General features: G+C 37.1%; 1 protein-coding gene across 1 annotated transcript in view; it reads right to left on the bottom strand.

Annotated features, from left to right (window-relative positions):
- LOC140168936 (receptor-type tyrosine-protein phosphatase kappa-like) overlaps positions 1-21,380 on the bottom strand; it is a 40,722-nt gene extending 19,342 nt beyond the window's left edge. Inside the window, exons 1-9 of the mRNA XM_072192251.1 lie at positions 21,221-21,380; positions 20,129-20,260; positions 18,826-18,972; positions 15,703-15,837; positions 13,415-13,702; positions 11,031-11,300; positions 9,975-10,274; positions 8,677-8,943; positions 840-1,106 (exon numbers count right to left, since the gene is read on the bottom strand). Coding sequence (XP_072048352.1) covers positions 840-1,106; positions 8,677-8,943; positions 9,975-10,274; positions 11,031-11,300; positions 13,415-13,702; positions 15,703-15,837; positions 18,826-18,972; positions 20,129-20,260; positions 21,221-21,380 — 1,966 coding nt within the window. The remainder of the gene's footprint in view (positions 1-839; positions 1,107-8,676; positions 8,944-9,974; positions 10,275-11,030; positions 11,301-13,414; positions 13,703-15,702; positions 15,838-18,825; positions 18,973-20,128; positions 20,261-21,220) is intronic.
- Between the last annotated feature and the right edge of the window lie 5,494 nt (positions 21,381-26,874).

Raw genomic sequence — 26,874 nt, 5'->3', positions numbered from 1 at the left:
AGTAAGTAAGAAAGTAAATTAATAAATAACAAAATAAATATCTTATATAAAAGAAAATCCCACGTATTAGGATTAGCCAATGTGGCTTGACAAATGGAGGACTGCTTGTAGAAATAGACTTGTGTTTCTGTCATTTATTATCGCCGAAATAAAATAAACCGATTGAAAAAAATTGTCACGATTCAAATCTTACGATATATTTTACGGTCATATTATATAACTACCTGTAATATCTGTAGTTTGTGGTTGGCTGATTATAGAGGATCCAAGATCATTGTTTGCCTCTACAAACACTTGATACGTGGAGTAGGCATGCAAACCAGTAATTGTAACAGAAGTTGCAGAAATTGTACCAAATAGAGTCCTTCCTCCGTTTGTTTTATCGCATTGGTCGAGGTGGATAAGCGTATATTTAATTATATACTCAACAGCACAAGGAGGTTGCGGAGCCACCCAAGAAGCATGGAGTTTGGTGGGCTCAGACGACACTTTGTTGACTGTCAAAGATGTTACTTTTCCAGGTGCTGAAATAAATGTAATTAATAAGCTGGTATGTAATAACATAGTCCTCAGTGAATGGCGGATAAGGAGCATCCCAACTTACTCTAAGACTGTGTGGTTTGTTGGTGATTTTGTCGATCTTCAAAGATGTAACTGCTCCAGGTACTACAACGCATTTGAAAATAGTATCATGAGATTAATATATCCAGGAATGACAGGAAACTAATTCCGTGTTTGTTTTAATTACGGATATGAGTCGCTGTTTAAAAGCATACATGCATTTATAATCTTTATTTTTATAAAAATATATTGATAAACATTAATGTCAATGACCTTACTTTGTTCAGACGTTTCAGCTTGCATGCTGAATACAGGACCGTCCCCTGCTGCTGTAGAAGCTAATAATTCGAATAGGTAGGTAGAACACGGCGTTAATTGGTAGAATGTGACGGACTGATTTGCGGTTATGTTGGTTGTCGAATTATCAAAGACATACTTATAGGAATTATCGCCACCTCTATATCCACATGGTACCTCATCCCAAATGAACGTCAGAGAAGTATTTGTTGAACTATAAGTGACGTTTTCTGGAACAGCTGTGGGAGCTAGAATAGGGAAAAAAGAAAATCCCACATTATCAAGGTTAGCCAATGTGATGTGTCAAATCAAGTATATTTTTTCACTTAGTAACGCCGAATTAAAAGAAGCAGACGGAGGTGGGTGACAGTGGCGTAGCCAAAGGATTGGCCGGGAGAACAGTAACCCCCGGCTCATCATGACCGTCGGTACATCTTAGGCTCTCGGTACACGACGGGCCTTGGTGATAAAAACCTTGGGGTCAACAATAGACAATAATGTGTGCACTGCTTGTGAAGGGTGAAGAAACAAAGTACATGTTTAATACTCAAATACTCCCCCTTACTTTTTAGATTCTTTAGCGCACTGTGTAAAAAAATTGGGGTCAACAATTCACAACTTCCGTAGGCAAAACTATTTCCATCGGTACATTTACATTCAGTTGCCCCCCCGTTCAGAAATCCTGGCAGAGAAGGGTGATACAGTGCACATGACAAATCTTATGGTTGTTGCTGTTATTAAACGTTGTCAGTCTTAAATAACTACCTGTGGTATTTGTAAAATCAAATCTTACGATATATCTTACGGTCATATTATATAATTACCTGTAATATCTGTAGTTTGTGGTCGGCTGATTATAGAGGACCCGAGATGATTGTGTGCCTCTACAAACACCTGGTACGTGGAGTAGGCAGACAGACCAGTAATTGTAACAGAAGTTGCAGAAACTGTACCAAATAGAGTCCTTCCTCCGTTTGTTTTATCGCATTGGTCGAGGTGGATAAGCGTATATTTAATTATATAGTCAACAGCACAAGGAGGTTGCGGAGCCACCCATGAAGCATGGAGTTTGGTGGGCTCAGACGACACTTTATTGACTGTCAAAGATGTTACTTTTCCAGGCACTGAAATAAAATGTAATGTACTGCGCATTAATACTGCGGTAAGAGGTGGAGAAATTTGAATCAAAACCATTTACTCGAGCAAAACGCAAATCATCTGTCACGAACATTCACAAATCCGCCATCACTGATCATGAGGCCTCTACAAATCACTCCATTAATTGGGAGTACTCAAAAGTTATTGATCGTGAAACCTACAAGACCATCAGGTGGCTGAAAGAAGCCACCTGGATCCGCCAAAAAGGACATCACACTTTAAAAAGGACTAGGGGCCTACGCACTCAACAACATATTTGACCAACTCATCACGCCCTCCACGGTACATCATGTTGCCTATAAAAGCAAGCAGCAGCCAGATGTGATGAGTTGCAAGTCTGATGAAGCCACTAGTATAGTGGTGAAACGTCACTAAAAACGTGAGCAAATCACCTTCGTTGTTAATTGGAATTGTTCAAAATAAACAAAATTCACAGACGTTTGAATATTCTTTTAAAATTAAATCTAATACTTGAATTTTGCAACTCATTTTGCTACGTTGCGTCCGAAAACATCGAACTTCATCAGGCATGATGGTGTGAAGTCAAACGACGAGGATTGTCTCGTAATGATGGATCCCATGCGTGTTAGAATTGGAAACGGAGTCCCCTATCTTATCAATGACTTCCCCAACTTCTCTGTCGTACCAGCTCCCATCTTTGTCAATGAAAAATACTTTTGAATATAAAAAGTGTTCATTGTTCTTGCTGCAGTGGTTTACACAGCATAGTTTTGAGCTACGTTGGTAAGAGGCGTCTGTGTTGGTTTTAGACGCGCTCGTGTCACACCACCATCAATCAAAAGAATGTTTTTAACCACTAGATGGATTATCTACACCAATATAATGCTTTCATATAATTATGTACACCTAGACTTTTACAGTGGGGTATAAAATCAGCAAATGTGGCGCCAAGTTTAAGTCCAATTAAGTTTGTTCACTCAATATGGGTTGTGTTATCAGATGTGCAATTTCGTTGAACGTAGCATGACTCCTCGCATGACTCATAGTTGATTGAACTCATCTTGCAAGAGTCGAGAGAATCAAGGTAACTTACTGCTTTTGATTCCCGCAAACCAAGTTTAGGAGAATTTGTGCAAGAATCGATTCTCAGTCTTGTGTCATTGAAATTACTAACAGTATTTCGTTACATGTACATGCATGAATAATTTTCTTTTCTTTTAATGGTGAAGTGAGTTTGTGAAAAGTTTTTTTAACTGTGAATTTATTGTGAATGCAAAATTCACCAATTAATATCCACTAAAAACACTTTAATATTATAAAAGTGACGCAGCAGCCATTAGACTAAACCCAATTTTGACCCTTTTACTTAAAACTGATGTCTATTTTTAATTATTTAAAATTATTTTTCATTCATTGTATTACTAAATACTCGAAATGTAGTTAATCAGAATATGCAACACTAACTAAAACCGACTTGTCAACTTTGTGAAACCTTTGATATCGGGTAAGTTTTTTTGGACCACCCTGCACAGCGTAATGTTTCCCATTACTACGTCTAAATAATCGCCATGATGTTGACTAGAAAAATACGCTAGAGGGGGTTGTAATTCGGCATAACTCGCAATGACTCGGGATCCCTCGGGATGCATCGGAAGACCCGAGCGGGCCGAACTCACTTCGGAGCTCAATATGGCTGCGCCCAGTGACTTACACACGACAGTTGTTGTCAATATCAATCGCATTATTTGCCTCGTTTACCGACGTGCTTGGGCAAGTTTGCAATAAGTTTTCAATGAATCTAATATCAGAGAAGCAAATAATAAGATGGACTAAGGACAAATATTACCACGGACATCGAATACACGGCGAAAACATGACGAGATTTGCTCCATTGACCAACACGTACTGCACTGTCAGTATTCATGTGTCTGTGTGTACAGCTGGTGGCTAGCCGAGCATGTTGGAGTACGTGTACGACAATGCAAGGTGGGTTTCTTTTATAACTATTACATTTTTTGCAAACTAAACGAGGGGCTGTGCAATAATTATCATTATTATGAGCCCTGAGGGAGGGTTAAATGCGGGGGGGTGGAGGGGGCAAGACATTTTGTCAAGCCAAGGTGGGGGGGGGCAAGCAATTTTTGCAAGCTGAGAAGGGGGCATACATTCATGGAGCACCTTTTAAATATTTGCAAAATGGGATCCCAAAAATTTGGCATGTTCAAAGGGGGGGGCAAAGATTTTTGGCAGGCCAAGAAAGGGGGGGGGGGTTGGCGGGCTGAGAGGGGGGCACACGATTTTTGGCGAGCTGTTTGGAATTTTATCCCCCCTGCTCATAATTATTGCACAGCCCCTTAACCATGTGAACGGGCAGTATAGGATTCTAGGAAAACATGATTTTCACTTCCAATATAATTCTAAGATTACCCAGATAATTATTGTCACATGGTAAAACAGGATCTGGAAGGCTTTCTTCTTTCAAGATTTAACTAAAAAGTGACAATGGCATTCTTTTGGCATCAATTGTATTTTGTATGCACTCAGCCATTTTTCTTCTATTCAGCTACACCTAGAAACTACAAGAATTTTTAACAAATCGTGGTTGGCCAATGTGATTTTCAATTAAAAAAGCGAGTGCATCCGAATTAAAAGAACAAATGTAAAAGCATTGCTGGTGGTCCATAATCCTGATAATTAATCATTGGCTATTATTTTACTTATTTTAATTTCCAGGTGCAGTAGTACAACTGAGGATAATGGCGCAAGTCAAAACAAGATGATAGTGTGGAAGTCAACAGCTATCTGTTGCATGCATTCAAAACTCTCCTAACATGCGGCTGTGGACTGAAAAAGTGAACAATTTAATTTTTTCCAAGAACAATCTTATCTGAAGGTTGAACATTTTATAAGAATTTAAATACTTGCATTTTATGTGGTGCATAAACTAACAACATGCATGATGCACGAGTAAATATTTGCTCCAATTAATAAAAAACAATAAAAGGACCTTAACAAGTGACACTGACATGTGACGCCTACAGCGCAATAGACTGTAAAGTGTACTGTAAATGTAGCACAGAATGATTGGAAATGTTCAATGTGCAGGCACTTTTATTTGCCGAGCCTCAAGTTCAGTAGTGCGTCAATGTCTTATCGTGGTGGTGCCATACAAACCACCCTTGTACATGTACGCTTTACGCAATTAACTTTTAAAATGCATGCAATTCAATACTCCACCCAGCCCACCAAAATACACACCGACGTCACTACCGAACTTGAGGCAAACCAAGGGTTTTTTTGGGGGGTGGTAATGGATAAGGTGTACCTTCATTCCAATAATTAAGAAAATATGGATACCACAAATATTATGAGAATCCACTTAAAGGGTTTAAGACCAGAATGCCCTAATTGCAATAGCTGCCCTGTAGACATCTCAATAATTTCTGCATTAAGTAGTGTAAAATATCTCTAAAATATGACACCTGGCAGCTATTGCAGATAGGGCATTCTGGTCCTAAATCTTCGACTTGTAAATGCTTTATTATTGGCAGACAACATTATTTCTTTCATGAAGACTAGCATTGGCAGATTGACAGTCAATGCTAGTCTTTGTGAAGGCACCATATCACATATTAGTAGGGCTCGAATTTTGTGCCCTATTTCAGTTTTGGCCTTGGTGCCCCCAGAACTTAGTCTTTTGGGAAGGCTGGTGTGAAGGCCTCGAATTTCTGTGTGTTTTTTTTTTTGGGGGGGGGCACATTTTCAAGACTGCATGCCCCCCCCTCAAATAAATTTGAGGCCTGCACACCAGCTATTAAGTTATTAAAGATACATGAGTTCATGAAATCACAAGAAAGCATGGTGAATAATTATGTAGTTTTGATCACTATTTATTTTGATATCTGTAAGAAAGTAAAAATAAATAAAAAACACTATTTTTTAATTAAAGTATGAAGAAGGAAGTCTTGCGTTATGAATAACAATCAAACCAAAATAGTCCAACAATGACTAGCCTCTACTATTGTGTGATGGCAGATATCCAGTATACTCCCTCCAAATTCCTCAAGTTAAAAAATCAATCTATTAGCGATTGCGATCAGGGTCAAATCCACAATTGGATTCAATGAAATTTGACTGTGAATTCCAATCCATGAGAAACATTCAATCTAGAATTAAAATCCAATTCGATTTTTAATCTTAAAAAAAATCGCTTGGATTAAAATCCAATTCGATTCAATCCAATTCAAATTTGATTATAATCTAAGGAGTTAAAAATCAATATAAGCATTTTTAATCCTTTAAATTAAAATTGAATTGAATTGTATTTTAATCTGTCTAGATTGAATATTTCTAATAGATTTGAATAAATTTGTACACATTCCATTCGGCCGTGTAAAATTAATATTTTTTTTTTCTTTTTTTTTTGCTTCTATTTGTGGGATTTGTCAGATTTTTTTTTTTTTTTTTTAGATTTTTCAATTTTTTAGACTTTGGAATGATTTATGAAATCTTCATACATATAAATAAGTTTATTAGAGAACAAGCATCACTTCCAAGTCTTTTTGTGGTACTCTAGGGGTTTATCCTCAGAATCTCACATTTGAAAAAAAAAAAAAGGGGCCTCATCGTTTCCTCGAGCACTGAAAGACCGAAAACTACTGACAATGCTAATTTTACATTGAAAAAAACAAACAAACAAAAAAACACCTCCCTCCCTCATCAATTCATGAAAATCCTCTGGACGAGAACCAAAACATTAATTTTATACGGCCTTACGCCTAATTTATGAGTCCTAGTATTGTTCTTCAATTAGCGACATTGAAGTGCGTTTCTGAACACCATCATTATTTCAGTCCTTATTTCATTTGTTTTGTGTGCCTCTGCTGCAAAATGTGACATGAAATGGCTCACTGGGGCATCGGTCAATGGTGACTGGCAGTTGGTCGTTGCTTGTACAGTAGCTCTCATCTTTTAGCAGACCTGGAAAAAAAAAAGGGAATTTAGAAAAATTGTTCTGGTAGAGCTGAGACAGTGGCACAATCCCTCCAGCTTGGGGCTGTTACAGCAGCTTCATTTGAAATCCTTGTCCCCATTCACACTTCCCCAAATGAACATGTGCATAAGATTGGTCCCCCCTCTTTGGCAGCGGTGGCAGATTTACCGCCAGGTTCGTGTTCACGAACACTTGTAACGAAGGGGGGGCGCATATTTTCAGGGCCCCTTTCGACCTACAATTATTTTCAGCCCCCCGGCCATGAAAATTATAATGTCAATCCCATGGGAAATAGTGTAAAATTGGGGTGATTGTGAAAGGCCCCCTGCAGAGGGATAAACATTTTCAGGCCTCCCTTTTGCATCAGGCCCCCCGTTACAAGTGTTTGTGAACGGTCCCTTAGCTGTTCCCTTGATTGTGAAAGTTTAATTTCGCCACTGGAGAATTTTACCCTGAACACCAGCCCCCCCAGTCTGGTGCGGTGTCACTCACCGATTTAATTTATGTGGCAAATTTAATACCCCCCCGTGTTCATTTAGGTGTTATAAGGGACCGTTAACAAACACTTGTATAAAAAGGGGGTCTGATTCAATTTAAATCTAAACATTTTAGGGCCCCCCTTTCAGACCTACTATTATTATTTTCAGCCCCCCACCCCCCTCTTTTTGGCCATAAAAAATGAATGTCAACCCTAAATTATTGTAACTTCATGTTTCACGAGAAAAATTAAGGTGATATTTTTGAAGGACCGCCCCCCCTTTCGGATGGATACAAAATTTTAGCCCATCAGCCCCCCCCCATTACAAGTGTTTATGAACGGTCCTTATTTTAGCCTTCCCCTTCATTCAACTTTTATATTCCTAGCTCCCTATTAAATTAAAATTGCTAATTCCAGACTTATTTTTTTTCTAAATGCAGTTTTTAAAATATTTAACAAGCAAAAATACATATACAGTAGTAAAACTTCAATCATCAAAAAGGTAAACAATATGATATCACAGTGTTTTGTATAGTACTACAGACAGTATCAGTATTACGCGTACACATTGAATACTGTACCGGACGACTGAAACGGGTTCAAAGTCGGCAAGGAAGCTGTCCAAATGTTGATCGTGACCAAAACAAGCCCTACAAATTCAAAATTGACCGGCCAAGCAAAATATTGGCCGCAATCTGAGACCGAGTGAATTCAAAGCTTCAATGCATGTTGATCAATTTGGCCCACAACACATCAACATCGGCCCACTGGAAATAATCGCAATTTTAGCTTTAAAATCTCATTTCCGTATCAAAATATTGCTTCCAGAATCTCCCAATTCCACTCAAAATGTTGCCTGATTTTTCAATCTTTCAACAATCAGAAAAACCTTACCTCTGGGCCGTTTTCAACCGGGTTTGAAGCATGCAAAACCGTAGAGTTTCCTCTGTCGTGTGTTCTATCAGTCGCCATCTTTGCCGCTAAGTCTTATGGGTAAATTGTATTTCTTGGAAAAAATAGTAAATCCAATTTTATGAATGAAATTCGTTCGTTCGCCAAGCATACGATGACGTCAGTTCGTGACGAGTCACGAGCTGCACGCGCTCTGATTGGACGAAATGCCGACTCGTAGTAAATGATTTTATATACGGAAACATTACGCTGTGCCCTGTAGGTGCACTGGTTATAGGGAACTAGAACAACTATTTCTTAGGACTTGTCAACTTACCTTGGTCGCTGGTTCTGCCTGTAATTTCTGAGGTGTAAGGTCCGTTTCCCACATTTACCCCACGGACTTTAAATGTGTAGCTTGAGCAAGCTGCTAGTGGACTGAAGGATTTTGACCTGTCCGTTACTGTGCCCGATACCGAATTGAAGACATAGTCGTAAGCGCTGATACTCCCACTCCTATTCCCACAAGGTACTTCATCCCAGCTAAACGTGAGAGAAGTTGTAGTTGCTGAGAATTCAAGGTTTTCCGGAGCTACAGTAGGAGCTAGAAATGTGCATGAACAATAAGTATTTTGAAAACATTTACACAATTTTTATAAGATTTTACACACAGAAAAAAAAACCCATTCAAAATAACATATACATACATTCTGTAAAAATCGAATTTTGAGAAAATCAGGGAATAAAAATACAAATACAAATAGTATACAAAATATCACGCATAACCTCGAGAATCAACGTGTTCATCATGATGATTAGACATTTACTCCTAGGTTTATATCAATAAGAAAGAAAATAGCCCCTCCCCTATATTGTGGGCAAATAAAAGACATCATTAGGGGGCTGTCATTTTCTTCGGAAGGGGGGAGGGGTAATGGATATACTGGGGGGTCATATAATTCTTAGACCAAATATAGGGGTTATAATTTGTTAACACCCAAAATAGGGGGATTATAGAATTATTAAGGGCTGGTGACTCAAAAGTTTCTCGCGCTGCGCGCGCATTCTTTTGATTAAACAATCAAAATGTGCGCACAATCTTTCATTATATAATGCAAAATTTGACATTTTTCTGAGCTCCGCGCGCCTTCTTTAGACACACGATCTAATTTTAACGCACTCCACACAGTTTCTTCGCACTTAAGTTTTGGTGCGCTCCTCGCCTTTGTTCCGGCAATTAACAATTTGTCTAGAGTGTGTGTAGGCGGAAGGGTGGGTGTTTAGGTGTCATGGTCGTAAAAAATGTTTACCCGCGATAGGAGGGGCGTCATAACAAACTCCGGTCACCGACATATTAATTACCCCCCGCTGCCGAAGAAATTGACATCCCCCTTCGAGGTAATTACATTTGGATTGCAAGTTGCAGTGTTGCACAATGTCAATAAAAATGATGACTAAGTAGCCTACATAGAAAAGGTTGCATTCTACCTGTCCTACCAATGATTGAATCCCTAAATGAAATACAATTATCAGATAATGCGTGACAATATATTTAACTTTATGACACAAGATCCGTTGCTCTACGGTGTAATTAGTAATTGATAAAATAATAGGGAAAAGCAACAGTTCATCTACCTGTTTCAGCAGTTGTTCCCGTGTTGCTATTGTCAGATGATCCCTTAGAATTTATTGCTGATACAAACACTCGGTATGTTGAATAGGCTTGAAGACCATTAATAGTAATTGCTGTTCCAGTAATTGTTTGAAATGTTATTTTCGAGCCACCTGTATCATCACATTGGTCTGAATTGACAAGTTGGTATTCTATTTTATATTCAACGGCACAAGGAGGATGAGGAGCATCCCATGAAACATGGAGGCTATCAGCGTGAGATGAAATGGGGTTTACTGTCAAAGATGTGACTTGACCAGGTTCTGAATTGGAGTAAAAACACAAAGTTAATTATTGCGCTACCAAGGAAATCGAATAATGCATTTGAAGTTCAGTTTAACGGAATATCATCTTATAGCACACTTAAGGGTAGACGAGGTATTGTTGGTCGAAGCAACCTAAAATCGATTTTCATTATCTAGATCAATATATTATTGAAAATTAACACCTTGATGTTTTGCAAAAGTTCATTCTACAAATCGTATACTTTGCAAAGTTGCTTAATTTATTAATGTTAATTAGTTATATACGTTTTACAAAAGTGTTGTTGTTTCAGCCCTCTTTACAACGTAACTCAAGAACTGCAGCACCTATAAAAGTATATCTGTGATATTTTAATTCTTCTAAACGCTCGCTATGAATTGAGCAATGCAGTTTTTACCAAAGCTCACTACCATTCGTAAGATGCTATGAACTACCAAATCACAACAGTTTAAAATAATTAATAACCTTAAACACATTATACGTTTACTTCCTGTGGCGTAGCGACGGGGGGGGCGTGCCCTGGGCGCCACCCTTAGGGGCGCCGAATTGAAAAATTTAGCATAGATTCTGCGCCCCTCCAAGCCATGAACGTCACAATTTTCGCGCAACACAACAAGTCACAACACACTTTGAAAGGTCAATTTAAGGCCGACATTCAAATTTATTTTAAATAATAAGAAAAAGAAAGAGGAAGGCTTTCAGGATTTACAGAAATGTTCAATCAGAAAACGATTTTATAGGACTCTTCTACTTACTCTGGTCACTAGTTCTGCCGTTAATTTCAGATGTGTAAGGTCCGTTTCCTATAGAATTTACCCCACTGACTTTGAATATGTAGCTTGAGCAAGCTGGTAGTGGACTAAATGTTTTTACCCTGCCCGTTGTTGTGTTCGATACTGAATTTAGCTCATAGTCGTAAGCGATGATACTCCCACCCCTATTTCCACAAGGTATTTCATCCCAGGTAAACGTGATAGAATTTGAAGTTGCTGAGAATCCAAGGTTTTCCGGAGCTGCAGTAGGAGCTATACATGTGTAGGAACAATAAGGGCTTTAAAAACACTCAAAATATTTAATATACGAGGGTAATTCAAAAAAGTTCTGCCTCCATCGTCACATCTCTGTTATCTTACATGCCAGGAAATTGAAACTACTCATGATATACTCTTACATCTTGTCTATATAATAAAAGCTATTTGATTAAACTGTGATTTTTAGTTGTTAACATGTGATGGTTAAAGGGAATACAGATTTAGTACGTCGGAAACGGTCTGAAAAGAAACGCAAAAGGTAGGACACAAATCCATTATATTATTACAGTTTTGTTTCCGAACATATTTGAATTGCTTTATTTCTGTTCAAATAATTGATTCATTATCTAATGCTTGCAGAAGTTTGACTGGATATCGTATCTTTTGCACAACCAAACGGATGCATGTTCAAAATAGCCTTCATATTTCCCTTTTTCCATAGGTTGTTGACTTCGATCGGGTGAGCACTTTTTAGTTCAAATCGTATTAATTGGGTAATAAGTTAAAATCAAGTAAGTCGTATGCACATTTTTTTAGGTTAATTAACAAACTGTTCATCTTATTCCCACGTCAAGATGCACCCATTGCTTAAAGTAGGACGTAATTATCAATTGCCCTTAAACGTGGTGGTCTACTTGAAATTTGACAAATTTCACTAACATGTGTTTGTCTGTTGAACCCTTTGGTTTTTTTTCCTCAAAATGTGTTTTGAGAAAATTTATTGAAGTGTCACGGACCTAATATAGGATTAAAATATTTATACTGAGTAAGTTCTTGGACAACTGCATCTTAAGAATATTTTTATGGGGATTATCTAAAACTACAATATGATGCTTACCAAACCTTTGACTACAGTGTTTAATCATTTCCATCAACTATCTTTTGATATCAAATAGCTGAGATTTAAGAGTATAATGATGGGCAATATCAATATCCTGGGACATAAGATAACAGAGATGTGATGCTGGAGGTAGAACTTTTTGAATGACCCTCGTTTTTCACAAGAAAGCAGACATTGAAAATAACAAAATAAAATACAAGCACCACAAACTTCAAATCATCAACAATCATTTAATTATATAACAGGGCCAAAATGTCTGAAAATAAAAGGGTATTAGGCAAACCCTCGAGCATTGATTAAAAAGATAAGACATTTAAAGGTTTATACCAATAAGCAAGAAAAAGGCAACATCATCAATGATCTAAAACGAGCTATTCCAGTTGAAATCCATCATAGGTGTATGATACACCTCTTATGGAAGGTATGACCTTAATCTTCCACATAGGGAATGTGAATTTCAAATAGGGGTTAGCTGAATGGATGACTACATGTACATTTAAAATCTATACCCCCAGTGTGGGATATCTTCCATGGGGGGCGGATACATGAATTTCAACTCTACACGTCCTTATTGAGCTATTCCAGCCATTAGAAGCCTACATGGAAAGAGCATTGACTTAATTTTAGTATCGAAATAATTTACACATAAACAATTTTGAAACATTATTGCAGCAATTATGTTAATTATTTAGGCCTTGATGTGTTTCGAGTGAACAATGAGATTATGAATGAGGGTTTGAGCGATGTGCATTGGTTGAGTGTGGAGTGTGTGTTAGACGGGTGAGTATGTATGTAGATCTGTAAAATGATCAGCATTAGAAAAGTAGATTTTGTTGAATATGACTTTTTATCTCTAGGAAAATTGTTTAGTTGATTTCGACTGTGTTCAGGGGAGAGTGCAGCTTGTCCTTGCATTATATTTTGTTTACACTTTGAGCTTTCGCTTTACTTTTCACCGTCCTTTGCTTTTGTTGAGTATCCCCTGTACACAGACTTTCAACCATTCACGCAGTGTATGTATCTATTTTTACTGTGTATGTATTTTTGCGTTTTCTTAAATATTATGAATTACATTATGTAACAGGAAAGGGAAGCACTCTGTGGTTGGATTTGCAAGTCTATTCTTTTCTTTCCTAAATTACCATTTACTTGTTTGTATTAATTATATTTTTTTTTTTTAATTATTGGTAATTCAAACAAATATTATTATAACATAATGTTAAAAATAGTAATCTGGTGACTATGAGTTTTTCCTAATTGTACGTACCAGCTTCATCTGTTATGTCAACTCCATTAATCTCATCTGTTTCACAATCACTATGAATTGATTTAACAGACACATTGTACGATGAATATGGCGTCAACCCGCTGATGTTATATGTTGTTCCTGCTCCTTTATAAACTAATTGACGATCTCCATTGGTACCTTTACACTGATCTTCATTCGTGATTTGGTAGTATACCTCATATGATTCAGGTTCACCGTATGAACTCCAAGTCACACTTAATTCCGTGGCAGATTGTGCGAAAATCGTTAATTCAGACATAGTTGCAACTAAATGAAGAGAATGCATCAGCTATTTATTCAAAATTTTGGTCAAGACATACATCAAAATGCTTTAACTGCAAAGACTGTCGGATTGTATTTTAATTTTGGTAGGCATTGTAAATAGTGTGGTTAATACTTTTACGCATATTTTACTTTAAGTCCTGATCTATTCCGCATTATTTAATGTCTTGATCTTTTTCGTATCAGAGCCGAGCAGTCCATTCAGTAACTATAAGAAACTATAATTGAAATTCAATATAGAGCATTCATATTTAACTTAAGAGCTATCAATCTTACCGCATTCTTAAAAGTGTCAGTAGGATGATTTATACACGTGGTTGTGTCATTTTGTTCAGGAATCGCACCATTAACGGTACATCATTTTAAAATAAGATAAGAAGAAATTGTGTTAATGGTTCAATAACAAGAAAACAATCGGAAGATATAAACTGGTTAAAGAACAGATAACATTTGGTCTACAAGAAGATATTTAATTCATGGTACATCAAAGCTATTGGCTTAACGACGAACTATTTTGAGAGACTTTAAAATGATGTAGTATAAATTGGGGAGATGTATTTCTGATTATTTTTTTCCATTATCCCCTAAGCCTATTTGGATTGTCAGATTTGAATTGCAATAAATTTATAAATCTAGACCAGGACAATACCAACAGCTATCACACTAATATATGCATAAATTTGTAGCTATTTTAACATAGAAATTCGTTTCTTTAGCGACTTATTCATCTTTTTCTGCTTTTTGTGGAAATTTTTATTCTATAAACTGTATATTTTTGCGCAAATTGAGGGCGCTATTTACATATATTTGTAATTTAATTTAACCAACTAATATTACTTATTCCTTACATTTCATGATACAAACCATTGAATATGAATAAGCGCAAAAAAATGGCCGAAGTGGAAAGCGTTTTTATTAAGACAATCTGTATACCATTCCCATCTACCAATGTGTGTTAATGATGTATATCGTTAATTGGGTCACATTATTGCGGAAACGTTAACATGGGTATTCAACAACTCTTTGTATGGGAGCCAAGCATGTTTAATCCGTGATGAACCCACACTTCTACTGTAACCTATACGCGAACGCATGGTTATGCGTATGCGTTACGCATGTGCGAGTAAAATTCGTCATGCCTGGAACTTATGCGCAAACACTTTCTTTAGTTTTATTGGTGATATCAACAGAGAAATCACTGATCTTCTTGTAAAGTTGAGTGGCAATGACAAACGGATATTCTGAATAAAAGAATCATGTGAATTTGACACTCTTTAGCTTGTTTTCGTTGTTGAAAGGCATTCAATCATGTTTCACCGTTGTTCATCACCGGTTTACTTCGCTTTAGCTGCCCTAACGGTTTACTTCGCTCGGGCAACTAAAGCTGCCCTCGCGAAATAAACCACGCAGACGGCGCGAACGCATCGTTGTTAATCGGTGATGAACAGCGGTGAAAAATGATTGAATCCCTAAGTGGATGGCTGCCCATCAGAATATATTTTTGGGTGATCCGACTGGATTGGGTCGTGCATTAAACTACCGTAAAACCCCGTCTACAAGCATATATAGTGTTTTTTTTATAAAAGCTTAATTAATTCGAAGCAAGCGTTAATATACCAATATAATAGATCGGTTTTAAAATAATACTTGTTTGTATATGCTTGGATCCGTAATTTATTTGCTCAAACTCCATAATGGCGACTGGATTAATGTAGCTTTCATCAGAAGCACACTATATGCGTGTAGACGGGGTTTTACGGTAGGTTATGGATGTTAAATCAGCCTTTTGGGGTAGTTTCTGCGGAGTAGTGTTCTAAATAACCGGGATGTTCTCTTTAAGAATTGCTTGCGAGAAGCTCAATTGGTTTAAAACACGACTCACACCGACACCGATTCAACCTACCATGGCGATTTCTGCTATGAAGATATCGGGACGATGACACTGTGCGACTGCATTTTATCAGGCTTTAGCTTTTGATACTTACCTTGACAATTGACCCCTGACCAGCCATCAGAGCAATTTCCACTACAAACTCCCGTGGCACCATCGCATTCGGAGCTTTCTGCTGAACAATGACATTCTTGCTTACAATCAGCACCAAACGTACCTGGACTGCAAGCTGAAAATAGTGTAAGAGCTTTTATCAATCGCCGCAAATAAAGTATAGTGTTTTTTTATTGGCATAATGCCGCATGACATACAATAAATGACATAAATAATAGAGGGGAGCATGTAGTTTTAGTCCCTTGTGCAAATCGAGTTGTTGAGGTCAAATGTCACACAAGGGGATAACAAGGGGTGGGTGTAATATAGTCCTAACCCTCCCCTATTTTTCAACCGACTTCTTACTGGTTTCAAAACAGTTGCGTTTAAAACATATTTGTAAAGCTGGTGTTTAGTTCATTCTCAACAAAAATCATCTTATCATTGCGCTTATCAACACTATGTGTTATATAATCAGGAATATCAATGATTATCTAAGATATAACATGTACAATCAGGTTTAAACAAGTCACTTCTATTTTGTTGGTTAACAACTTAACTATATCTCCGCATATCCTCATTTTATCGTCCGTATAATTTCAACACTGATTTAGCAAGAAATACAATTAGAAGACAAGGTCCTCTGATTTGGAATACAATTTTACATGAGTTAAAGAATGCCAAATCACTGTATGTATTTAAAAGAAAATATAAGTCATATCTGTTGTCATATTATCAGTAACTTAATTGGTTTGTTTATTTTATACCTGTAACTTATAGTTAATTTGAATTTTGCTATATGCCATCATCACTGCCTTCACTTTAGTGTCTAGTTGCACATGTCATGTCCAGTCCTGTTCTGCACTTACCCAGTCTTGTTCCGTGTTTTTAGTTGTCATGTTTTAGTAGTTATTTAAGGTAGTAATCTATAATTATCATCATTTGCAACTTCTAGGGTGACCATTCATTTCGAGCCTTGCTCTTTTTGGTCTCCCCACCATTGTTTTCTTTCATTATTTGGTTTGTATAATATTGTATGGTGAAAATAAACTGAAACTGAACTGAAACTATATTGCACCAACAGTTCAGTGCAGTCCATCTAGAAACACTGAAAGCTGAATATCTATTTGGAATCACTGAGAACATGTTTCTTACATCCAAAACTTTTAGCTTTGTCAGTTTCTTACAAGAAATATCCAATTTATTTAGCGTTTCCAGTTCCGAACTGGCTAAGAAGGAGGAGCTGGAGATCCTGGTAGTTACAGTACTGTCGACAGCAAGCTGATCTGGACAATACACATTTCTACTGTCTCATCCAGAGCAGAATTGAAGCTGGGCGATCTGATAAGAGTTTAAAATAAACTTGATGGCAGAGGCAGAGCAACCGTTTACAAGGCTCAAGTTCGCAGTGTGATGGGATATGCCCCACTGTCTCTAGGATTACTAGACTCTATCCAGAGGAAGGCTCTTCGAATCATAGGCGTGAGCAAAGAGGAAGCAAGTACAGAACTGAACATCACATCTTTCCATCAAAGATGTTAAATGGCTGTAGCAGCAGTCTTCTAAAAATTGCAGACCAGTTTGTGCCCACCAGATCTGATGGAATATACTGCAGTTACTGTCCGTTTTCCTATACACAATACACAGTGCTCTCACCATTGACGCGTGACCTCTACAAATGATGTATGTTGGAAGAATGGACACTTGCCTAGTTAACATCACTGTGTGAAAAATATCCAGCCAATATTTAATTTATTCTCCAAACTTCAAGCAAATATATTTCTCTAACATGACCTAAAATTACAGCTAGGTTAGATGTTCAGAAATGGTCGCACTTTTGTAAAATATGAGTGAGTGCAAGGCATAGCTAGCCAACTCCCCGTGTTAATTGAATGGAGATTTGACCGAAAATATTGGTATCGGACCGCTCACTTCTGAAGGATGCCACAAAAAAAACGGTACAAGCTACATTTAAATTATTCTATGAAATTCTAGAAAATATAGTTTTGTAACATGTCCTAAATTTTTAGCTAATTTAGGTGTTTGGAGAGGGTCGCACTTTTGTGTTTTAGGAAGGATATGTAAACGACAAATAACACCAAAAATATGAAGAAATTATCTCCAAACCGTGTTAAATCAACAATCATTATGTTCCTCATTTTCAAGAATGCTGGTTAACAAAAAGCAGGCCATTGTCTCATTTCGTGAACAAAGGTCCACTACCATTGTTTCCTTTCGTTTCCTTTATAATCGGTTACCCAACTGAAGCTATAATACCAACTTTATTGCGATATCGCACGTGTAAAACAGACACATGTGCACAACCAGAGAAGATCCGATTTAATCAGTTGAGCTGTTTCAATGAGTGTTATCTTGGTTTAATAGCTTTTGATGGGGTTTAAGTCCTGCAAAGGTCGAAATGAATTCTACTGTAGACATGACTGCATCATGACTATTACTAAAGCCATTTGTAGTCAGAAGAGCTACCCGCTCCAGCTTGTCAATGCCTTGCCATGTTCTCATTTCACGTTTTGAATAGCCTACCAGATGAAGTAGTCGGAGACATATCTGACATCGGCGCACGATCCTTCAAGAGCAGAGTGCATACGTAAGCATCTTGTTTCACTTGTCTGATGCTTTACTGTACCTCTACACTCTTGTTGTTCCTATTAAAGCTTTTTTATATAATTTTGAATTTTTTTGAAAATTTTACCCATGTACAATAATAAAAGTTGTGTTTTAACCCTTTGACTATTAACTGTTACTTTTAAGCATTTTGAAATATATCTCATTAATTACTTAGTCATTATGTAGAGATATACGACCATTGACCTTTTTACTCCTGAATCTACACACCACTGGTTGTTACTTAAAAAATCAAATGGCATTATATGCAACTTTAAACCCATACGGCAGTTTTCCTCGTCTATACTTTTGGGAGTTTTATAATACGCACCTGTAGGGTTTCTGAACGTAAGGTACTGTTCGCAGGTTTTTATTTGATCATTGCCCATCCTTGCACATATATAATATACCCATGCGCAATAATAGTTATTAATGTTTGAATAGAGCCAAAAATATAACATTTATTTGGCAACTATGTAATTGTAAGTACCAGTGTTACAATCTCGTCCCATGTATCCAGCGGCACAAGAGCATCCATAAGGGTCAAGTTGACATAACAATCTGCCTTGACATCCTGGTGATGTGTTGAAATCCCTACCACTGCAACGAAATCCTCCATCTTGACCAAATGTGTTTCGACCATGAACTGGGAAGAAACCATTAAGAACAATTATTGTTATTTAGATTATTTAGGTAATATCCTTTAATTTTATCATAAACTATTGTGTTTCGATTTTACACTACACATACAAGCCTCTGAGTTTTTAAAGACCTTGACCGGAAACGTTCCAAGTAATCAGACCACATAATTTATAATTTACTCACGACATGAACTTAGCCGTTCGGGCTGACGGGTTGATAAAAATGATTGACATGATCTGGTCCACTGTATTTCCCGCGGAAGTGCACTCTCACTCCTCGATCGGGATCAAAATAATTGTTTTCAGCAGTGGGTCATATAAGAAAGCGCGCCGTCATTACGGTTGATAGTTTTACAGAATGCTTGCCTCCACCCAGTCGGTGACGTGATGCTGTAAGTTTGGTTTTATATACCGCTTCCTTTACCGTCTATCTGATGTTCCTTTAGTCGGCCGCCAAAAGTCATCCAGTATCGCCGATGTTCGACTTTACAGCCTTTACAGAGGTTGTAGTAACCCGCATGACGAGTTTCCACAATGTCTTTCTTGTCCTTTGGGTGTACAAGAATGCTTTTAAGAGTATTGGTTGGACGCATTGCTGATGTCCTGTGTTTTTGAAAGGTCCTCTGTAGCTTTTCTACCAGCCCGTCCACATCCTTGATCCTGAGAAGTGATAGTGTATCCAACCTCCGCGGCGGCTCACAGCAATCACTTGTGATCAAGCTATCAGCCCAAATGGCGAAAGCTCAAGTCGTGACTAAAATTTCAGGATTATTTTGTTAACAAAGATATGCAATATTGTGATGCAGACCTATGTATTTATTTACGGAAAATATAATTCATTGCAATCATTATAGCCTTTGAACTTTTTTCCACACAAAGATTAACACAGTAATAATCTTTCTACCTATGTCAGTAATTTACACGGTATTGTTTTTATTGTATGTCTAAATGTATTAATGAGAAGTATATAAAGTAGAAATTTTCATAAAGGAAATGATGCAAGGAATCCAACAAGCATAACAGATTCCTGCAAAACTCGATTTTATTGACTCGAGGAAGGTATACGTACTATATAGATATAATACTTATCTAATGCAGAGCGTTCTGTGACCACCTGATTTGACATGGAGAATCAGAATGCTAATGGTATCTGATGCTTACCAATTTGACATTTTGGACCACTAAATCCTGGTGCACATATACATGTTCCACTTTCGTCTTCGCAAACTCCGCCGTTATAACAAACTGGGCAATGGTTTTTACAAGAAGGACCCCATGTTTTGGCAGCACACGCTGTTACAAATATAAAGTTATTTATTATACATGGTTATATACGGTATACGAATATTCTAAACTAAAAAACAGTTAACCAAATCGTTCCCTAACAGTAAATCGTTCAACAATTACTAAGGATATAAATTCATTATGTACCTAAATATAAAAAAAAACCAACAATTTAATGTTTAGACCCACACAATAGCATAAGTTTCATTAGTATGCAATATTTGAACATCTTTTATCTAAATAATAATAAATGGCAGTTAACGTCAATTATCATGTGTACTGCTATCTCCTACCAACATATAAACAAATTCCCACAAACTCTCCACCTCCACCTCCACAAACATACGCGAACTCCATACCTTACGGAAATCACACACTTAATATCTCCATAAGGCTGTTCCTGAACTCATAGTTGGCTCCACAGGGCATAAATAATGGAACCATTAATAACACACCTGTAGACTATGTTGAATAAATTTCTTTTGCTCAAAACCAGAATTTTACTCACAATTGACGGTCTCGTCTATCATGGTTAATAGACATCTTCATAATGATGATGGTAGATCATCACCATTTCCGGTTTGCCGGATCCCGACTGTAGACGGTGTAACAGTCAGGAGAGGATCGTATACGTAATGTTAGGAGTAGGCCCCTCGTCCCTATTTATGACATTAGGCCTCTTCTCTTGATCCATGGATTCTTTGATGTGTTTAGAGTTTGAATCACACTCCTTACAAAGGATTTTTGCATTGTCCTAGTTAGTGACGTGATTGTGTTGAACGGCATGATCTGCAATGGCCGATTTAGCCAGTTCACTTGTTTCTTTCTGGTGTTCATTAAGACGAGTTTCAAATTTGCGACCAGTTTCACCTACTTAGGAATGGTTACAATTGGTGCACGGAATTTCGTAGACACAATCAGTAGTATTACGGGGTTCGATTTTGTCCTTCGGATATGTAAGTATCTTACGAAGAGTATTATTAGGTTTCATTGCTGTTGCTATGCCGTGTTTGCGGAAAATCCTGTTGGCTTTCCGTAACAATCCCTCTACGTACCGGACCACTACGAAACCCTTTATTTTGTTATTACTGTCTTTCTTGGTCTTTGGCTTAACCTGTTTGTTAGCCATTTTCTAGGGTAGCCACACCGGCTTAGTACTTGTTGGATCTTATCCTCTTCCTGTATCTTGTCTCTGTCTTCGTCACAATACTGTTCATCCTGTCACGAAGAGTGCGCACTACACATAGCTTGTATGAGTGACCTTTCTGTAAACGAGAACCTTTACCAAGCCATCAGCCTGTTAAAGATTGCCCAGAAACGGGATGATGCCCTCTTGCGCCTTCTCATATGTAAATTTAATATTGCCTGTGGGATCGCTCTGGTCTATATGGCTGGTAATTTTGTCGGTCTGGTTTTCCTTGACCACCTCGACGACAAATCTTTTCCAAAGTCTTTGTTTATCATCTAACGGGGCTGAAGCTAACTCATGCTGTTCAATGAATTCCATGTATGAAACCCGGCTCCCCATGGCCGCTCCAAACCGTTCTTTGTCAATTTTTCCATAGCGAACCTTATTCAAAATTAGTGATAGCGAAACTTAGAAATAGCGAACCTTGTTCCGAATTAGTGATATTGAACATTAGGTATATTGGATCTTGTTTGTAATTAGTGATAGTGAACCTTAGAGATTGCGAACCTTAGAGGTATCGGTCCTTAGAGATAGCGAACCGGCGCTCTATTGGATACCAAACTTCTGGAGCCTAGTACCGGTGTAATCAACAATCGGTCGCACCTTATTACCCGGTTTATGGATCTTGGGTGTACCGTGAATGCGCGGGACATTTTCCGCTGTGGTGTTGTCTGGTAGAGGAGATCATAATTGGGATCTAGTTATTAACACTCTTTCTTAAGTCTAATCAAGATTGACACTAGCTCTCTCTTATACTTTTGAGTGGCGTCAGATGAAAACTGCGCGTACGTTCTTGCATCGCTCAGCATCTCTGACAACTTATCCTCATACTCTGAGACCTCCATAATGAAGGTAGGTTTACCCTTATCCGCTAGGAGTATAAGCACAAGTTTTTCATTTTTTAACTCATTAATCGCGCGTCTTTCATCCCTGGTAATGTTAGATTTAGAGGGCTTAGAACTGTGCACAACACCGGCCATTTCGGACCTAAGTAAAGTGGCTTATTTTTGCACGGTTTACAACTGCTTACCTCTAACTATTAGTCTTATTATAGCATGTTTTCCATCATTTCTATTCCCCAATATATGACATTCATATATCCCTGCATCAGATACAACAACTGGATTGAATATCACCGTCTTTTGATTATGCCACGTTATATCTCCATTATCTTTCCTCCAGTAGAAGTCATTTGAATCTGTATCTACCTCAAGAGTCACGTTGTCCCCAACGTTTGCCGTTATCGACGTCACATTTGATGTTACGTTACCTATAATGTGAATCGTTCCTACACGATTAACACAGTAACATTCTGACAGACCAACCCAGAGGCCTGATGCATAACAGAAAAATGGTCAAATATAGGAGACTAAAACCAATAATGCTACTGGCTACTAATATTTATGACCACTGGGAATAGGGTGATTTCATTGCTATGGCGGAAAAAAACCTTATTAGGAAAGGGGTTTGGGTCAACGAGGGTTAATGCTACCACGTAGGCCTAAGTGTTTTTAAATTTCTGAGCCTCTCATTTTGTAATCTGAGTCCAACAACAATCAAGTTAAAGAGCTATTCAGATCAAGTTGTTTTTTCTTTCTTGGGCTAGGTTATCTAAAATCTAAATAACTAAATACCTTCTGCATGTGATATAATCGTTGGTATCATGTGAGTCCTACTATCCTTGGTTCCTATGCAATAGAACGCGCCGATTCTTTCTCTCGATCCTCCAATCGGCATGTATCGTAATATAGCATTTGAGCCTAAGGCATGATGGTGAGTAGTATATGACTCTGGCGGTAAGCCTTCACCAGTCCCTGTGTATACAACACGGCTAAACTCCACATCCTTATCCGTTTCGTTACTATAACCTCCTATAAACGCATCACCGTCACCAGATGGGTCGAGTAATGGGTACTTGCTGAAGCAAGTCAAATCAAATCCAGCACCTGCGAAACAAAAAAAAAAAAAAAAAAAAAAAAAAAAAATAGCTGAATTATTAGTTTAAAATTATTGATTTATATATAATTATATCACTTAAATTTTATATCATGTACATAATTATATATAAACTTTAAGATGAATTTGATTAAGAAACTAATTTTGACTGACAATTTTAAGACTGTAAGTGAAGCAAAATTGAAACCTTAGTCAAATTAGACAAATTTTTATATCATTAAGTCCGACACATACATGTTAATAATATAAACATACCTTGAACATGATAACTATAAAGCAAAATCAGCAAAATATCTAGCAATGTCTTGTAGGCAGCCATCGTATTCTTAATTATTGCTTACAGCTAGCTACTTCCGTCCTGTCCGAAAGGGTGTAATTGCCATGAGCAGATAAAATCATAATTAAAGAAATATAATAAGTTGTGCTGATTAAAAATAACCTTTGACTGATGAATATTTACACATTGGGTGACATTCGCTTATTAGTTTCGCTTTACTCAGATCTATTAAGAAATAGTGACCCGGATTTGGATGAAAAATAAAATAGTTATGTATCCGGGGAAAAACAGGTTCAAAAATACCACAAATTGAAACAATAGACGTAAGAATTCATCCGACATTAAAATTGAGTTGATGTACGCGTGTGTATTTCCGACTACTTCAAGCAAGGAATGTTACTTCTGGAAATGACACTATATAATTAGCATGTGTCCGATTGTTATTAAAAGCGTGTCCCCAAAATTTCAGCTGATTCCGATTTTGCGCTTCCAAGCAGGAAACTTACCAATATCAGGGATTACCTGTCACGCATGATCGCACACAGTGACGTGGGCCACAATGCCCCGTCATACTTCCATGCCGATTGCTGCTAAGGCAACGTATTAACCAATGACAAGCTTAGATTGTGTCCGCAATGCGCGTGCGTCACGCCGCTCAGCGACAAACGTATGAAACAAGCATTGGTCGGACCTCACCTCTAACATGATAACTGACATAGGTCAATATCCTTCCCGAAGATTACTATTCTTGTGATCCACACACTATGTACACATATACATTTGGCCACATTTTATTGTACAATAAATACGAAATTATTAAACATGGTAACAAATATTCTCTAGCAAATCGGTTATACGATGGAACTGGTAGGCATATTTTAAATTCGGGATATTAAATATCTTTCTGACCAGCAAGATCTGCGCATGATCAACAACGATTCCTTACTAACCATATACCGTCCGCTGGAATTAGTTAGAACATGAACCATTCGTTATAATGAACAAAATGGCTGTTGGTCGGACCTCATCTCTTCGCATCGATTGTGACGTCATGAACTTTATTCCCCGACATTACCCTTACGAACTCACATCCTCCTGTTCCAATTTATGCATGAATATGTATGCTCCATCGACAATATGTTGTAATTTCGTTCTGGTGTCCCAGAACGTAATTCAAATTTCACGATATTTTTTCTAAACGAATTAATCTGGAAGAACTTTTGTACTTAAACATTATGTAGCCAGAGGTTAACAGTAGTATGCAAATCTCAGCTTTTTTTAAAGAACAGTGGGAGAAGCTGTGTATCACGAAATGCCTTATTCGAAAGTTGTGCTCACCTCGATTCCGGTCTGTGCTGGTATTTATTTTTTGAGGGGGAGAGGACTAATACTTTTTTGTTCTGTTCTGTTCTGATCAAATACTTTCAGTAAGTCCAGATAAACTGTTTGATATTTAATCTTTAATTTATCTATCTACCTGGATGATTCAGAATATTCACAAATATAATCACTTGAAGGATTTTACGAATCCACGCTTGTACAACTTGCATAATAAACATTTTAAATCAATCCTAATAACATACGCAGATTGTATGTAAGAATACAGTATTAGAAGAGTGATAATAACCAGGGTAAAGCAATGGTTTAAGTCAGATAATACACTCGAAAGTGTTGATTCGTAGATCCGAATCCACTTGGTATCGCTCGTGGATTCGGATCTACGAATCAACACTTTCTCATGTATTGTCCTTAAGGGAAGGGGTATGAACGTTTAGACAGTATTTATTGTGGGACATTAGAGCACATCAGACATATCGAATTGCATTCTGAATACGAAGAATGTCCTTCTGATATCAAATAATTTTGATTTTTGAAATTCGCAATGTAATACACATTTTATGGCAAATCATTAAAAATTGATATTTGACCTTTCGTATTGAAGATATGGATTTTTTTCCCAAAACACCAAAAAAAAAAAAAAAAGGTCTTTTGGGAAAAAAATCCATATCTTCAATATAAAAGGTCAAAATTTTCAATTGATCGTCGGCTTTTCCTCCCAGCTACATACACTTTAAGAATATATCATTAGATTTATAAAATTTCTTTCGAGGAAAAATATAAAATTTTAATAATTTGTCATAAAATATTATATCGTGAATTTCAAAAAATGAAAATTATTTGATATCAGAAAGACATGCTTCGTATTCAGAATGCAATTGAATATATGAATACAAAAGCCACCTAAGTCCATACTTTGGCCAAATTGAGTTAAGCATGGGAAATTGTTGCTATACATAGGCCTGTCATATGCATGAAAGAACAACTCAAATTCATTCTCTGTGTCTATTGGGCATGTGAAAAATAGCATGTATGAAAGAATCACCCAATTCCATGATTTGAGTCTTGTAACACATTGATTGAAATCCAGTATGTATAAAAGTCCACTTGTAACACATTCATTGCTAGAGAATGACTTTTGAACAAAAAATGGGTTTAATAAAGGAAAGTGTGTGGTTTATATTACATGGCAGAATGCTTATCAACATTATACATACCTGTGTGCTTTATTTTGTATTATCTTACTAGTGGTAATCTCATTCTAACATTGTTGTCTTTGTATATGTCCAAAATTTAAAATGAACCCCACGAAGTCCCTGAAATGCTAATCGTCATACCTAATACAGGTTAATCCACTCATTTGCACGTAAAACTTACCATATTGACCAGGTAAATCTAACTGAAGGAATTAAAATGATACACGGGTTTTTCTCTCAAAATAACTTCGCATGGACTTAGGTGGCTTTTGTATTCATGTATTCAATTCGATATGTCTGAGGTGCTCTCAGGTCCCACAAAAAATACTGTCGAAACGCCATAAACGCTCATTCTAGATCCCTTAACCTATTCTCAAATAACCAAAGGGTGTCACACAGGAATGACGTACTGTATTGTAAGTTCTATTCATTCATTCACTCATTAATATTTTATTTTCATCAATCATCAAAATGCATGTGATACATAGAACTCAACAAAGTAATACGAAATATAAGAATCAATATCAATATCAAGAATCAATGCTAGAAGAAAGACACAGATAGCAATAACTATGTCAAACCTTTACTCATGATCATATTAATTGTCTTATGAACGAATATTCATATTTATTATAGAATCTAAAATTTTCAATGAACAAAAATCTTT

The sequence above is a fragment of the Amphiura filiformis genome, chromosome 1, assembly GCF_039555335.1.
Source record: "Amphiura filiformis chromosome 1, Afil_fr2py, whole genome shotgun sequence".
NCBI classification, from domain to species: Eukaryota; Metazoa; Echinodermata; class Ophiuroidea; order Amphilepidida; family Amphiuridae; genus Amphiura; species Amphiura filiformis.
Note: the sequence above shows the minus strand (reverse complement) of the source record. Positions and strands in the feature narration are given on the sequence as shown.